Raw genomic sequence first — 15,731 nt, forward strand, 5'->3', positions numbered from 1 at the left:
CAATACTGAAGTTAAGTGATTATACATTTCTTTTTTAAAAGCAACAAAAGATTCATAAGGCACAAGGTTACATGTGGCTTTTCCTTGTAACCTGAAACTTTCTGAAGCATTGATTTCTGAATCTAGGATTCATTTTAGTTTTCATTTGTGTATCTATACCAACATGGTTAAAAAATTTTAGGGCTTTTGGTATATTTTTATTCCTTACATGTTAAGATTTTCTCTACCTTTAACTTGCCTAATTTAGTTTCAAAAATATTTAACTGAAACTCCAAGTATTTAATAAAAAATTAAATTAAAAGTCTATAAATTTCTAAAATTGTCCACCAAGAGAAGCCATCACATTCAAGAAGAAAATCAAATGGCTTGTCTCTTAAGACACAACATGGAGATTAATTCTTTACCTAAGGTCTCCATTCTGAAAATAACATTCTGATTTACATTTGTACTCAAGAAACAAGTTTAAAAAACAAAACAACCTCCCTTTTTCTGTATATATTTGTTCACATTCCCAGAGCTGACTCGGGGTGTCCTGGATTCTGGTCTTTCTAGTGAAGACATTGACTTGGAATCTGTGGTCCAGGGAAACCCATCTTAGGAGGAGATAGATAGACTCTACCCTGAGCAATTTAGGAAATCACTATGCCAACAGGAAAACATTTTCAAAGGGAAAAATAAGTAATAGGCCTGGAAGGAAAATTTTTCCTGAGCAACTGTGATCTCCTCACTAAAGGAAAATTTGCTTTTCAAGGAGAAATAACAACATACATATGATTGTGCAGGAAGAATGTGAACCTAGATGTTTTGTTCCATCAAGCATTCATAATGTGAATCTAAATGCATATCTATTGTAGAAGTTAGTTTTCTTGGAGTTTAGAGGATTAACTCCCAAACTTTAAATATAGTTTAAAGATGGATGAAGCAGATCAACTTGGCTGTCATTGAGAAAACAAACAACAGGACTGTTCCATATACCCCAGGTTATATGTATGTGTGCACATGTGTGTGCACTACACTTAATGTATGTGGAAAGATGGATCTATCCTGCTTATCTAAAAAAACATTAGTTTGAGCAGACTTCATTTTATTTAGAGTCTGTTTAATAGCAATAAATAACAAAATACCATGCACTAGATAAACAATTAGCCTTTGCAAGTCTAAAATGAGTCACACTTTACAGCTGGCTCACGTATATGGCAGGCAACAATTCAGGTATGTTGCCTTGGGGACAACTCAGAACAAGCATTCCAGCATGGGAGGAAAAAGGAATCTCATATTCTCCTTTTGAAGAATCCAGATCTATACTCCGGAGACAGCACAGCTTGTATTCCAGTGTTTTCCATTTATACTGAAATTCTAAGCTACAGGAAAATAACATGCAGATGTGCTGTTTGTGATTTGAAGAGTTTGTGTGTGTGTGTGTGTGTGTGTGTGTGTGTGTGTGCCAGAGTCTATGGTCAGTATAATGATCATATTTAAAAAGTATAAGCATTATATTTTCCACAAACTTCACTTATTCATAACAATTAAAAATAAGGCATGGGGCAATAAATACCAGCACCTCCAAAGTACTCACTCTTTAATTCAAAATCAAAACAGTAAGTGCTTGTATCTTTGATACTCTTCAACTAACATTAGCCCTCTAACCAGCACCCAAAGCTGTCCTCACAGCACATGCACAAGTGTTCAGCTACAGATGGTAACTAAGGGCACCTGGAGAACCTGAAGAGCCTTCTGCATCATCCTAGGGAAACCCTTAATGAACCGTAATTTAAAATTTTTGAATTTTCTCTTGTATTTAGTGACTTGAAAATCAGTAAACTGCATTAAACTGAATATTTTATTTTATCCAGAAAAACTTAATCAAATAGGACACAACAAATGGATGGCTTCTGGTAAGGAGAAGTGGGTTTCTTTGTGTGTGTGTGTGGGTGGGGGGATAAATTTTACAAACATTCTTAACTCATCAGTGAATCCACTAGTGAAAGAGACAAATCCTAAATGCTTCTTGAGTGGTCTGAGAGTTAGCACCTCCCCCAAGGGTCAGCAGCTGGCTCCCTGGTCTTCAGCATGCACAGGCTCCCTATTAGTGCACTCACAATTAGTCCAGGGTACTTTTTAAAGGTTTGTTTTGTTTTGCTTGCAAATAAGAAATGCAGCACAGGCCGGGCGCGGTGGCTCACGCCTGTAATCCCAGCATTTTGGGAGGCCGAGGCAGGTAGATCACGAGGTCGGGAGATGGAGACTATCCTGGCAAACACGGTGAAACCCCGTCTCTACTAAAAGTACAAAAAATTAGCAGGGCACGGTGGCAGGTGCCTTTAGTCCCAGTTACTTGGGAGGCTGAGGCAGGAGAATGGCGTGAACCCGGGAGGCAGAGCTTGCAGTGAGCCAAGATTGCACCACTGCACTCCAGCCTGGGCAACAGAGCGAGACTTTGTCTCAAAAAAAAAAAAAAAAAGAAGAATAAGAAATGCAGAACATGAAATTTCAGACAGAGACTCAGTGCAATACAAATGACCAGGATTAGACACACACACTATTCAATAATTGAAATATATTTCATGGTATAAGAACTAAAAATATTGTTTTTATATTTTTTCCAAATGTCTTTTCAAAGAGTGGTAGTTATAAATATCAGCCATTACTTTGTGGAAGAAATCTTTAATCAATTTCAAAAGTTACCTGCTGTTTTTAAAATTCATACTATAAGTCGGCTGAGTTCACCTCTTTACTCCTTCACAAATGCCTGTCTTGTGCTTTTCTGGTAATACTTTAACTTTATTAAATGTTATTACTTGGGTTATAAGCAGTTATATCAAGATATAAATTTATAAAGCAACACATTTTCAATACCAACCATCGATGTCAACTTATTCCATAATAGCACATTCCATCAAATTAAACTGCAAAAAGTTTCCCACATTTGTTTTACATTCTATATGTATGGCTTATGAACAGAAATTTTAATGAATTCCAGCTGGTTTGAATATGCCGGCCAACTCTTATATAACAGATTCTTTTCAATTCTTATTGTATTCAATGAGGCCCATTTTAAGTGGGCCACCTGGTAGGATGAAGCACTAATATATCTCCATAGAAAAAATGAGAAAACAAATCACCCAGCTAAATGTAAGACCATCTTCTCAAACTACATGACTATTATATTTCTAATATAAGTGAGAAATGGTTCTAATCTTTTGGAAAAGTTGAATTAAAACTTAAACAAACTAGCAACTCTATGAATGATTAAATTGCTCATCGATCTATATGACAATATTAGAATAATTTCCACCATTCCTGTGTGTTGCCTGGTTTCACAAAGCTATCGTACACATTTCGGCCACCCCCTGCATTCCCCACACCCGCCTGCTTCCATCCAGCTGGAAGACATCAAGGGCACAGAAGCCAAGTGAAATGTTGACCCCACCCTCCTCCATCCATTTTAAGGCACCTTCAAAGCCAGAACACTGATCTAGTTCAGTTTCGTCAACAAAGCCAGCCATACTGCTATTTGAGACTCCAGTTTGGGGTTTTTGTAACTGCACATTAACATAAGAGCTTTGAGTTTTAGTCAGAAATTTCAGCTGCACTGAATTTCATCAGATTGCTCTACCCTTTCTGCAGAAGAGTCCTCATTATTAAATCTTCAAAATCCTTACTCTCTGTGTGGGAGCTCTTTCCTTATAATGTCAACCTCTCTGAACTAGCCAATAACCAACCCTGAAGGACAGAATGCTTCCCTTCCCAAAAGTCAAAACAGAACAGCCATTATGGTGGTACAAATGCACATTTTCCCCTAAATTTGCACACCCCATATAATTCATGCACTGTAACAGATGACAGTCATTCCAGCATGCACAGCAACACTATTGTCAAGACATGCAGGAGCGGAGCAGGGGCTGGGGGCACAGAAGAGCTGCAAGAGGACAAATAACTTACTTTGTTGTTCCCCTGTGTGTGTAGCCGCAAGGAAAAGAAAGAGAAATATGTTAAACAGAAATTTATTTTAAATTTATGAGGGGTTTTTTCTTCTTTCTCTGGATATTAAAAAAATAAAATGATGAGGTTTTTCTTGCTAGAGCGAAATCAAAGCAAATGATTTAACTATTCACTGACATCTCATACATACACATACAGCATCCGGAGCTCATGGACAAGTCAGAGAATCCACATAGGTTACATGAAATCATACGTTTATAACAGCGGAAAATTATGACAGTTCCCCCTTTCTTTCTATTTGGAATACTTGGGGTATGGGAACATGGCCAGAAAGAATTGGTTTGAATCAGTAATAAGTGAACTGTTAGCATGAAAGGCAGAGCATTTTGTGTGCCGGCTTGCCCTTTCCTGACAGCTCCTCCTCCAACATGCCAAGCAGTGGAAAATTTCATCAGCCAGTGCATTTTTAAACAAACATTGCATCCTTGGTTTCAAAGAAGGTGGAAAAAAGAAAAAAAAAAAAAAAAAGAAGGAAAAGAGAGCAGAGGAAAGGAGTGGGTGGTTCTGGGGAGACAGGGTAAGCAGACCAAGTTACGACCTCCATCTGGACCATTCCTTTATTTTGTAAATTATGAGTTTTGCCTTAGGTTGGCATGGGAAGCAAGGACTGTATAGTGGGGATGCTGCCAAAACAAACATGAGTCCACACTCAAGAAATGGGTCTGGAAAGGTTAGTCACAAAAATGTAGTCATTTCTAAAAGCGACTCTCTGGGTAAAGACACAGAACCGCGAGCAGCAGGCGGCAGGGCAAATGGCTCTCCTGTTTCAACCCTGAGCTGCAAGAGTATGATTTATATCAAACAATTTAACTCACATATGGCCTAAAAAAATAAGACGGTGATTCATTACTCCCGGGGCAGCCCAAGTCCTCACAAGGTCAGATCCTGTGGGGGAGACGTGATGGGATATGGGCCGGGAACAGATCTGAACTCTTCTCACAAGGGGCCCAGAAGGAATTTCTCGCTGAGACACAGGGTGGAAGAGAGCTGTGAGTAAAGTGTGTGCATCTGCGGAGACCTAGAACCGGGTGGAGTCACAGGTCTGGCTGCAGATCTGGCATTTAGTTTTAAGTTGAGGGTGCAGAGGGGGAAATAATATATACAGATATTTTCTGGAGAGCAATAAGGTAATGATCCCAGGAGAGTTTGTTTTCTGGAGAACAATGCCAATTCATGATCTAGGCAAATGCCCAATCCAGGGACCATCATATTTAATAAAGAAAACGTAAATGTAAAGACACTGATAAAGTAGTGAAGAGAAGTTTCTTGGCATTGTGAGTTGCTATGATATAACCGTTAACACACTGGCTTATCTGAGACATAAATAATGGCATAAGAATGAATGAAGGGAAAAAAAGAGTCCTTTTTAAAAATGATGCCAACTGTTCAATAAGGCAATAAAGATCCCCACTAGGAATTTTACCAGGAATAAAAGTCTATTTTAGAGAATAATGGGACCCTGGTTCTCCAAAGAAGTGCAATATTGCTGAAAATACCTCAAACAGATGGAGTTTATTGCATTCCACAGCAGTGCAGCTTTTGATCTACCAAATAAGTTTCAGGAGTTCAACCAAGTATTTTTGCACATTAGGGAATGACTGGCTTCCCCACTTGATGGCAGATGGTTCTGTTTGTAGTGGCAACAATGATGTCACAGAGTAGGAGGCCTTAATCCTTAAATACAAGAAACACACAAGCGGAGGACGTGGTGTGGCTTGGCCATTTCTTGTTTCATTCAATCATTTCCCAACTGTCTATTCTGAGAGAGGCGTAACAGTCATGAATGGTGAAATGTAAATGCTTTATAATTCCCTTCACTGCTCTGTGTGGCAGCAATTTATGTTTAGATCCCTGAAAGCACTTCATTGAAGAAAAACTAAGACTCTTCAGAATTGGTCATGCAGCTCTTCTAAGTTCTGCTAAAAATGCTAAGAACAAAGTTATGTGTTGGGTGCTAAGTACTGGGCATTTTAAGTCTTGTATTATTAGACTGCTGAAAAAATGCAAATGAGGGGTCATCACCACTTTAATAAATATGTATGCAGGTCTGTGGCCATTCCTCTTCTTCTCCTACAATAACGTAGAGACTTTTTCTCCTGTTATTTGACACAGAGAAAAATTCACTTTCAGAGTTTGTCCAAGAGGAATTTCTGACATTTCAAAAGGACTGCATTGTAAAGTGGTTTCAATCTGCAAAGCAGACCTAAGAGCATGAGTTATGGTTGGGAGAGTCCTGAGTTCAGAAGGAATGGTGAAGTTCCAGGGTGATTCACTTCCTGCCATCATTTTTAATCTCTTAAGAAAAATACACGATAGGGGAAGACCACTTATATATACAGCTAATAAAACCTCTTTAAAAGCTCTGAGGTGTCAGACTTAGTAAATATGCAAAACTGGATTTGCACCAAATTTGTTTCCGGGACATTGTTTCAGACTTCCTACCAGTAAGCGGGCATCTGAGAGCAGGCTTGTGAATTCTCAGCTCCTGACAGCCTCTCTGCTCACTCCTGACTGACTGATGGAGGCTGGCCTGTCCCCACAGAGTGCATCAGATCTCCCTTTAAACAACTCAGCTTGCTTAGCCAATAGATGGGAAATTCTCCTTCACACACCCAAATCCCATCAATAGTTTCCTAAGAGAAGGGAAGTAATACTTAATTGGGAATTACAGCTTCATGGACACAATGATTTTAAATAATAAAAAGATCATTGTTCCACTCCCACTTATGAGTAAGAACATGCAGTGTTTGGTTTTCTGTTGTTGTGTTAGTTTGCTGAGAATGAAGGTTTCCAGCTTCATCCATGTCCCTGCAAACAACATGAACTCATCCTTTTTTATGGCTGCATAGTATTCCATGGTGTATATGTGCTACATTTTCTTTATCCAGTCTATCATTGATGGGCATTTGGGTTGGTCCCAAGTCTTTGCTTTTGTGAACAGTGTTGCAATAAACATATGTGTACATGTATCTTTATAGTAGAATTTTGGGTAATGTCCAGTAATGGGATTGCTGGGTCAAATAGTATTTCTGGTTCTAGATCCTTGAGGAATCACCACACTATCTTCCACAATGGTTGAACTAATTTACACTCCCACCAACAGTGTAAACAAGGAGGGGAACATCACACACTGGGGCCTATCGGGGGGTGGGGGACTAGGGGAGGGATAGCATTAGGAGAAATACCTAATGTAGATGACTAGCTGATGGGTACAGCAAATCACCACGGCACATATACACCTATGTAACAAACCTGCACGTTCTGCACATGTATCCCAGAACTTAAAGTGTAATAAATAAATAAATAAAGGCTATGAGACATTGAACACATTCACCCAGTTGAAGGCACTGAACTAGTTGTGATGCAGAAGAACCTCCATTTAATCCTATAAAATCACTCTGAGGAAGGCATTAAGTTGAGTTTAGAGAAAAATCAACAATTGGAAGGTTAAGTAAGTTGCCTGAGCCACATGGCTAGTAAATGGTGGGCTAAGGCTTCAACTGTGAGTGGATTTGACTGGAAGTCTACCTCATTCCATGGCACACATTATGTTTCAGGGAATTTAAATTTGGAATTCTTTCATGTTTTATATAATTTAAATATTGTAAGCCAACAAAACTGTGCCAGAAAAGTCAGTTGTTTGTTGTATCATGTTCTTTAGATATTTAATCAAATTCACATTTATTTATAATCACATATGTAGGAAAAATTTATGTACATGTGTCAATAAAATAATCCTTTAAAAGTTGTCTAATCGTAGCCTCTTATGACTGATACACAAACACACACACACAATACAGATTGATTATATTTCAGTCTCATCTGTGAAAATAACTATTAATGAATTACATTAGAGACATCTTTACTTTGAAACTGGATAACGTCCTACGTATTTTCTTAATGATATCAAATTTTACAATGGTTGTAATTTCAATTTAGTGACCACAGAAAATAGAAATGGAAAAAATAAAATTCTGCTAAATCCAAATTCAGATTTAAATACAGTTTTAAAATATTGTGGCTGCTCAGAAATGTCAGGTGACTGGTAGAATGCTAAGTCTGTGGCTCAGAGGAAGTTATGTGTAAATTTACAGAGCAAGTCAGTAGCCTGAATCGAGGACTCCTCATTTAGAGCCATAGATGCCACTACTCAGACAAAAATTCTACATTTTGCTTTGGATCCAGAAAGATGAAAGAGAGTAAAAGTAATTAGAAAATCCATATGGAAAAATAGTAGGGCTGTTGCATTTTATACAGATATCCACTGTAGTTCTTATCATATTGTAGAGCATTTATTTGCATCTTTCTCTTTCACTAGGCTTAGAATTCCTATTAAGTAGGAATTTCATCTTCTTAATCTTTGAATCTGTAGAGTCCACTTTAATAGTGATGGATGAAGGGAAAGAAAGAAGGGAGGAAAGGGGATGGAAGGGAAGGAAAGAAAGAAAATTTTGGAAAACCCCAAGATAAATAACTTAAGAGACAAAAGAAACAGGGGAGCAGAAGATTTTGATTTGAGTGACATAAAACCATTTCATTACTTGGACGTGATGAATAAAAATATATATGAGAATGTTATTTTTTAAAGTGTGCATATATAACCTTACTAGAAAATAAGATCTGTCTAAAACAGCATTTCATTCAAATTTGGGTTATGGCTATTTATCTAATGATGTCAAACTTACACAATTTTTAAAAATGATCTATATAGAGATTTCTTTCCAGTCAAAATAGAAGTATCTTGTGCAGAAAGCAGAACTTTCTAAGTTTAGACTCATGTCCATGCATGACACATAAATGTTTCATTATTAGGGTAGCAACTGACTGATTTGTAGACTCAATGGTTTATTGATATGAAAGCAAAATCATACTACTTAGACATTCTAAAAATGTACATAGACAAAGGCATCTGTTATTAGATTATTCTAAACTAGGAATAACTACCTAAAAATAATTTTCTTCCCCCAAATATAAGTGAGTGTTCACAAAATAGAAACTTCAGATAAGCATTCTAGTTAATTTCATCAGTTAGCTGCCATTTAAATATCTGAAAGTTAAGCAATTATGTAATATAACCTGTAGGACTACATGGTGCATAAGAAATGCAAATATTGTTTATGATGAAAACTGAGAAAAGGCAACATCATTGCATACTGCTAAATTTAATTTCCTGTGTTGCCTTTGGTATGTACTAAAAGTTCCTTTGTCTTGATCTTCTAAGCAATTGTACCAAATATGTGTTTACAAACAAATAAAAATGATATAAAAAGAATCAAAACAGATTATGTAGTGAGATTTGCTTAAAATTCAGTATTCTAATTAAAAATAGAAAATATTTATTTGTCTTTTTGATGTAGATCTATGAATACATAAAAATCCAGCCAGTTTACTGGGAGATGAATAACTGATTTTCTAGGACAGTTTTTCCCTCATAAGAGACTCATTATAAGTTTTTGTTTTTGTTTTTGAGACAGGGTATCATTCTGTCACCCAGGCTGGAGTGAGGTGACATGAACACTGTAGTCTGGACCTCCCAGGCTCAAGCAATCCTTCTCTCCCTCGTAGCTGGGATCACAGGTGTGTGCCACCATGCCTGGCTAAGCATTATTTTTGTTTAAATAGCAAACTTGTCTAGTGCATTTAAAAGAGGTTTAATTTACAAAATCATGACTTAACAAAACATTTTCACAAACATTATAGTTGCATGTTAAGGCAGACACACACATGCGTGCACACACACACACACACACTGACAAATAACCAAGCATACAAGCATATTTGGAAGACAGAAAATAATAAAGCGTTTATAATCTCACTGGGCTATATGGTAATATTCACAGTATTTCAACCTTCCCCTAGCTGTTAAAGAAAGTTGTTTTGATGAAAATGTTTATAATAAGAATCATAATAATTATAATTATAGATGAAAATGTAGTGCTTACTTGTACCTGCCCTGTTCAATGCTTTCCCTGCATTATCTCATTTAATCCTATCAACCGCCCTGTAAAAGACTACTGTTATCTTCATCTCAGAAACGAGAATCTTGAAATGCGAAAAGGCTAGGTAACCTGCCCAAGACCTCACAGCTTGAAGGAAGCACCTGGAATGTAAATATAGGTGGTGTGACACAACACCCCATGCTTGAACCCACATGCTTTACTACCTCTCATCATTTCCAACCATAATGAGCTTTTAAATACATAAATCTTATGTCACTAAGTGACTTGAAACCTAGTAGTGACTTCCATCTCACTCAGAATAAAATTCAAAAGACTCGCCCCTTCCTTCAAGGTCTACATCATCTGCTCCCTGATCCCTTTCTTTGTTAACCAACTACCACCTTTGTCTTCCCTCACAGTGTTCCAGACACACTGGCCTTGGTGCTCCCCTAAGACACTGAGCTTGGTTTCACACTGGCTATCCTCTGCCAAGAGTGCTCTTCTTCAGACTTCCAGATCCTGTACTCCCTCCCTTCTTTAAAGAGCCTGCTCAAATGTCAACTCTTCGAAGAGGCCTTCCCTCATCACCTTGACTAAAATAAAGCTCACCTGCCCCTTACTCTCACTGTCTGTCCCTTTAACTTACTTAACATTTTATAGAACTTATCGCTATCTTAAATAATGGTGCATAATTATTATTATTCACTCCCTTGTTTAATGTCTGCTTCAGCATGGGCAGAACCTTATTGCCATTGTTCACCTCTGTATCACCAGTGCCAGGAATGGCAGCTGGCAAAAAGCATATGCTCCAAAGGTTTGTGTGGAATGAATAAAAAATTAGGTATATGTACATTTTTAATATAGAACATTTGTAAAATTAAACACACTACCATCAATGGATAGGCAAGAGTAATAAGTAATAGAGGTAAAAACAAAAGTAAAAGTGGTACTGTGATGTTTAATGACTTCTCACATGTAGTATTGAGTGGTACATATCTATGCAAGTATCTATGCATGTAACACAAGAACAACTCGACAACAATCATGAAAATCATATATGAATGCTTCTGGACTCCTGGCTATTGACAGGAAAGCATCTAGTTTAACTTCCACTTGGAGGGCACAAAGCATATTGTGGGAAGTTCATTGTTTTAGGTGCCAAACAGGTATAGGATGACAAGTATAGCATGGAATGGCGTAAAGAGGTCTATGTGTGAGTTAAAATAACAGCAGAGAGGATGACATTTTGGTGCAAGTCCTCAATCCTGTATCCCTGAAACGCTGTTAAATTTTAATATAACCCCAGAGATGTGGTCAGCCCTGAAACCCCCCTAGAAATACCTTAATTGTCCTATGTTTCACCCATATCTCAGACTTTCTCTTGAAAAGACTCTCCCCCTATTTTGAACCTGAAAAGGACCCAACTCATGCATGATCATTCCTATAAACTGATCGAGAGCCAAGTAGGCACCTCAGGAGTTAAGCTGAAGTAAATCCCCAAGGCTTAGTCTCAGTACTTTAGTTCTGGGGAGAAACCTGGACAATCTAGAGATTCAGGAGGAAGCAGCAAGTGGAGAGGTCCACTCAGTGGCAGAGTCTGTTTAATGGCGGGTGTACATATGTTGGGTGGGACTTCTGTTTCAATTTAGACTAGACTGTGTAATATTACATTTTCCAAAGAACACAAAGAAAAGGTCTGTTTATTAACTTGAATGAGAGAAGTGTCTTAAAGACACGTGAAGCATATTAATAAAGATAAGTGGAAAAAGGAATATATTTCTTTTTGTTCTTTCACACTCATGAGGACATTAAACAGAGTTTGCACACAGATATAATTATGGATACAGGGAATACAGACATAATGAAAGGGGATAGATTTTTATTAAAATGAGTATATTTTAAGCAAGTCAAAATGTTGCTGTTATGACTGATGATATACTGATTGTATTAATACCATGATAAGTATGAAATAGCATATAGAGAAAAACGAAATTTTAAAATAAAACAAAAAACTTTGCATTGGGCTGAGACTGCATATATTGTGTTTTATGGCTGAGTAGGACATTTTCTTTAACAAATATACTGATTAACTTCTTCAAATAGAAATCTAATAGGGAAAAAGCATTGTTAAAAAATATAAAAAGAGTAAATGAAGTATCAGTTAAAAGTGTGATGAATTAATTAAGTCAGTAAGAAAACTAGTTTCTCCAGTATATGGTATGTAGGATTAATATTTTCTCAAGCATAGCTAATAATAATTTTTAAATAAGAGATAGATCCAACTTACTACTGATTTATCAGGATAGACCCCCGCTCTTAGCAGAGATGCCTTCCAGCTGTCGACATCCTCCTGGGAATCACATGCCAGCTCAAGGAAGCGATAGTCTTTGTATACATTCCTGGAGTTTAAAAAAAAAATCATGCTTTTAGTTTGAACCAAATTCAAAGTCATTTTATGTTGCTGTAGATGATGATGATATAAGTGACAATCCAAACGGACAGTTTCTGACAGTCACTGGAGGAAAACAAAAACAACTCTTACTTTAAAATAGTTAGTGAATTTCTACATGTATTTACAATATAATTTTTTTAAAAAATCACATTACAAAGCTCAGAGTTATCTGTACTGCTACAAAATTAAAAAGTAAATACAAATGTATTAAATATTATACACTGGGTGTGAACTGATTGGAACTTGTGCTGTGGGGAAGGAATTGCTATCGCTCAGCAGCTAGATCAATTCTCTGAAGATATTTTACGAGTCTAAATGACTAAATAGCTCATAAAACTTTAAGATGCAAGGCAATAATCTTATAAACCTAAAAGACAATGCCAGATGCAAAACAGAAATGCTCATTAAATTGTGAAAAGGAAAGACTAATAACCAGTGTTTAATAGGGTGAGGTGCCAGTGAAGTGCAGATTTATAACTGGGACAGTATTTTCCCTTTACATTTCTTTTCCTGATAATACATAAAATGCAATATATGCCCATTTTTAAATATTTGGAAAGTAGAGAAAAGAATTAAAATGGTAACAATTATCCAGTTTCCACAGCCTAGAGATAACCTTCTTTTCTTTTTTTAATTTAAGATGATTATTATTATTATACTTTAAGTTCTAGGGTACATGTGCACAACGTGCAGGTTTGTTACATAGGTACACATATGCCATGTTGGTTTGCTGCACCCATTAACTCGTCATTTACATTAGGTATTTCTCCTCATGCTATCCCTCCCCCAGCCCCCACCTTATGACAGGCCCTGGTGTGTGATGTTCCCCGCCCTGTGTCCAAGTATTCCATTGTTCTGTTCCCACCTATGAGTGAGAACATGCGGTGTTTGGTTTTCTGTCCTTGTGATAATTTGCTCAGATTGATGGTTTCCAGCTTCATCCATGTCCTTGCAAATGACATGAACTCATCCTTTTTTATAGCTGCATAGTATTCTATGGTGTATATGTGCCACATTTTCTTAATCCAGTCTATCACTGATGGACATTTGGGTTGGTTCCAAGTCTTTGCTATTCTGAACAGTGCTGCAATAAACATATGTGTGCATGTGTCTTTATAGTAGCATGATTTATAATCTTTTGGGTATGTACCCAGTAATGGTATTTCTAGTTCTAGATCCTTGAGGAATCGCCATACTGTCTTCCACAATGGTTGAACTAGTTTACACTCCCACCAACAGTGTAAAAGCATTCCTATTTCTCCACAACCTCTCCAGTATCTGTTGTTTCCTGACTTTATTGATCGCCATTCTAACTGGTGTGAGGTGGTATCTCATTGTGGTTTTGATTTGCATTGCCTCATGACCAGTGATGATGAGCATTTTTTTCATGTGTCTGCATAAATGTCTTCTTTTGAGAAAGATCTGTTCATATGCTTTGCCCACTTTTTGATGGGGTTGTTTTTTTCTTAAACTTGTTTAAGTTCTTTGTAGATTCTGGATATTAGCCCTTTGCCAGACGGGTAGATTGCAAAATTTTTCTCCCATTCTGTAGGTTGCCTGTTCAGGATGATGGTAGTTTCTTTTGTAGTACAGAAGCTCTTTAGTTTAATTAGATCCCATTTGTCAATTTTGACTTTTGTGACCATTGCTTTTGGTGTTTTAGTCATGAAGCCCTTGCCTATGCCTATGTCCTGAATGGTATTGCCTAGGTTTTCTTTTAGGGTTTTTACGGTTTTAGGTCTAACATTTAAGTATTTAATCCATTTTGAATTAAGTTTTGTATAAGGTATAAGGAAGGAATCCAGTTTCAGCTTTCTACATATGGCTAGCCAGTTTTCCCAGCACCATTTATTAAATACGGCGTACCTTCCACATTGCTTGTTTTGGTCAGGTTTGTCGAAGATCAAGTGGTTGTAGATGTGCAGTGTTATTACTGAGGTCTCTGTTCTGTTCCATTGGTCTATATATATGTTTGGTACCAGTACCATGCTGTTTCGGTTACTGTAGTCTTGTAGTATAGTTTGAAGTTGGGTAGCGTGATGCCTCTAGCTTTGTTCTTTTGGCATAGGATTGTCTTGGCGATGAGGGGTCTTTTTTGGTTCCATATGAACTTTAAAGTGTTTTTCTCCAATTCTGTGAAGAAAGTCATTGGTAGCTTGATGGGGATGGCATTGAATCTATAAACTATTTTGGGCAGTATGGCCATTTTCACAATATTGATTCTCCCTATCCATGAGCATGGAATGTTCTTCCATTTGTTTGTGTCCTCTTTTATTTTGTTGAGCAGTGGTTTGTAGTTCTCTTTGAAGAGGTCCTTCACATCCCTTGTAAGTTGGATTCCTAGGTATTTTATTCTCTTTGAAGCAATTGTGAATGGGAGTTCCCTCTTGATTTGGCTCTCTGTTGTTTGTTATTGGTGTATAGGTATGCTTGTGATTGATTTTGTATCCTGAGACTTTGCTGAAGTTGCTTATCAGCTTAAGGAGATTTTGGGCTGAGATGATGGGGTTTTCTGAATATACAATCATGTCATCTACAAACAGGGACAATTTGACTTCTTCTTTTCCTAACTGAATACCCTTGATTTCTTTCTCTTGCCTGATTGCCCTAGCCAGAACTTCCAACACTATGTTGAATAGGAGTGGTGAGAGAGGGCATCCCTGTCTTGTGCCAGTTTTCAAAGGGAATGCTTCTAGTTTTTGCCCATTCACTATGATACTGGCTGTGGGTTTGTCATAAATAGTTCTTACTATTTTGAGATACGTGCCATCAATACCTAGTTAATTGAGAGTTTTTAGCATGAAGGGCTGTTGAATTTTGTCAGAGGCCTTTTCTACATCTATGGAGATAATCATGTGTTTTTTGTCTTTGGTTCTGTTTTTGTGACGAATTATGTTTCTGATTTGCGTGTGCTGAACCGGCCTTGCATCCCACAGTGAAGCCGACTTGACTGTGGTGAATAAGCTTTTTGATGTGCTGCTGGATTTGGTTTGCCAGTATTTTATTGAGGATTTTCAAATTGATGTTCATCAGGGATATTGGTCTAAAATTCTCCTTTTGTTGTTGTGCCTCTGCCAGGCTTTGGTATAAGGATGATGCTGGACTCATAAAATGAGTGTGGGAGGATTCCCTCTTTTTCTATTGATTGGAATAGTTTCAGAAAGAATGGTACCAGCTCCTATTTGTACCTCTGGTAGAATTCGGTTATGAATCCGTCTGGTTCTGGACTTTTTTTTATAGTTGGCAGGCTATTGATTATTACCTCAATTTCAGAGTCTGTTATTGGTCTATTCAGAGATTCAACTTCTTCCTGGTTTAGTCTTAGGAGGGTGTATGTG

At 37.3% G+C, this 15,731-nt stretch overlaps 1 protein-coding gene across 9 annotated transcripts in view; it reads right to left on the reverse strand.

The window, feature by feature from the left end:
- DNM3 (dynamin 3) overlaps positions 1-15,731 on the reverse strand; it is a 566,482-nt gene that overhangs the window by 93,245 nt on the left and 457,506 nt on the right. For 5 of the 9 annotated variants that reach the window (XM_009194141.4, XM_031662781.1, XM_031662786.1 and 2 more), the window contains 2 exons: positions 12,229-12,340; positions 3,943-3,954 (listed from right to left, as the gene is read on the reverse strand). In XM_009194141.4, the coding sequence (XP_009192405.3) occupies positions 3,943-3,954; positions 12,229-12,340 (124 nt within the window). The remainder of the gene's footprint in view (positions 1-3,942; positions 3,955-12,228; positions 12,341-15,731) is intronic. The other 4 variants (XM_031662793.1, XM_031662792.1, XM_031662783.1 and 1 more) reach the window with 1 other exon arrangement.

Source organism: Papio anubis, chromosome 1, assembly GCF_008728515.1.
Source record: "Papio anubis isolate 15944 chromosome 1, Panubis1.0, whole genome shotgun sequence".
Classification (NCBI taxonomy): domain Eukaryota; kingdom Metazoa; phylum Chordata; class Mammalia; order Primates; family Cercopithecidae; genus Papio; species Papio anubis.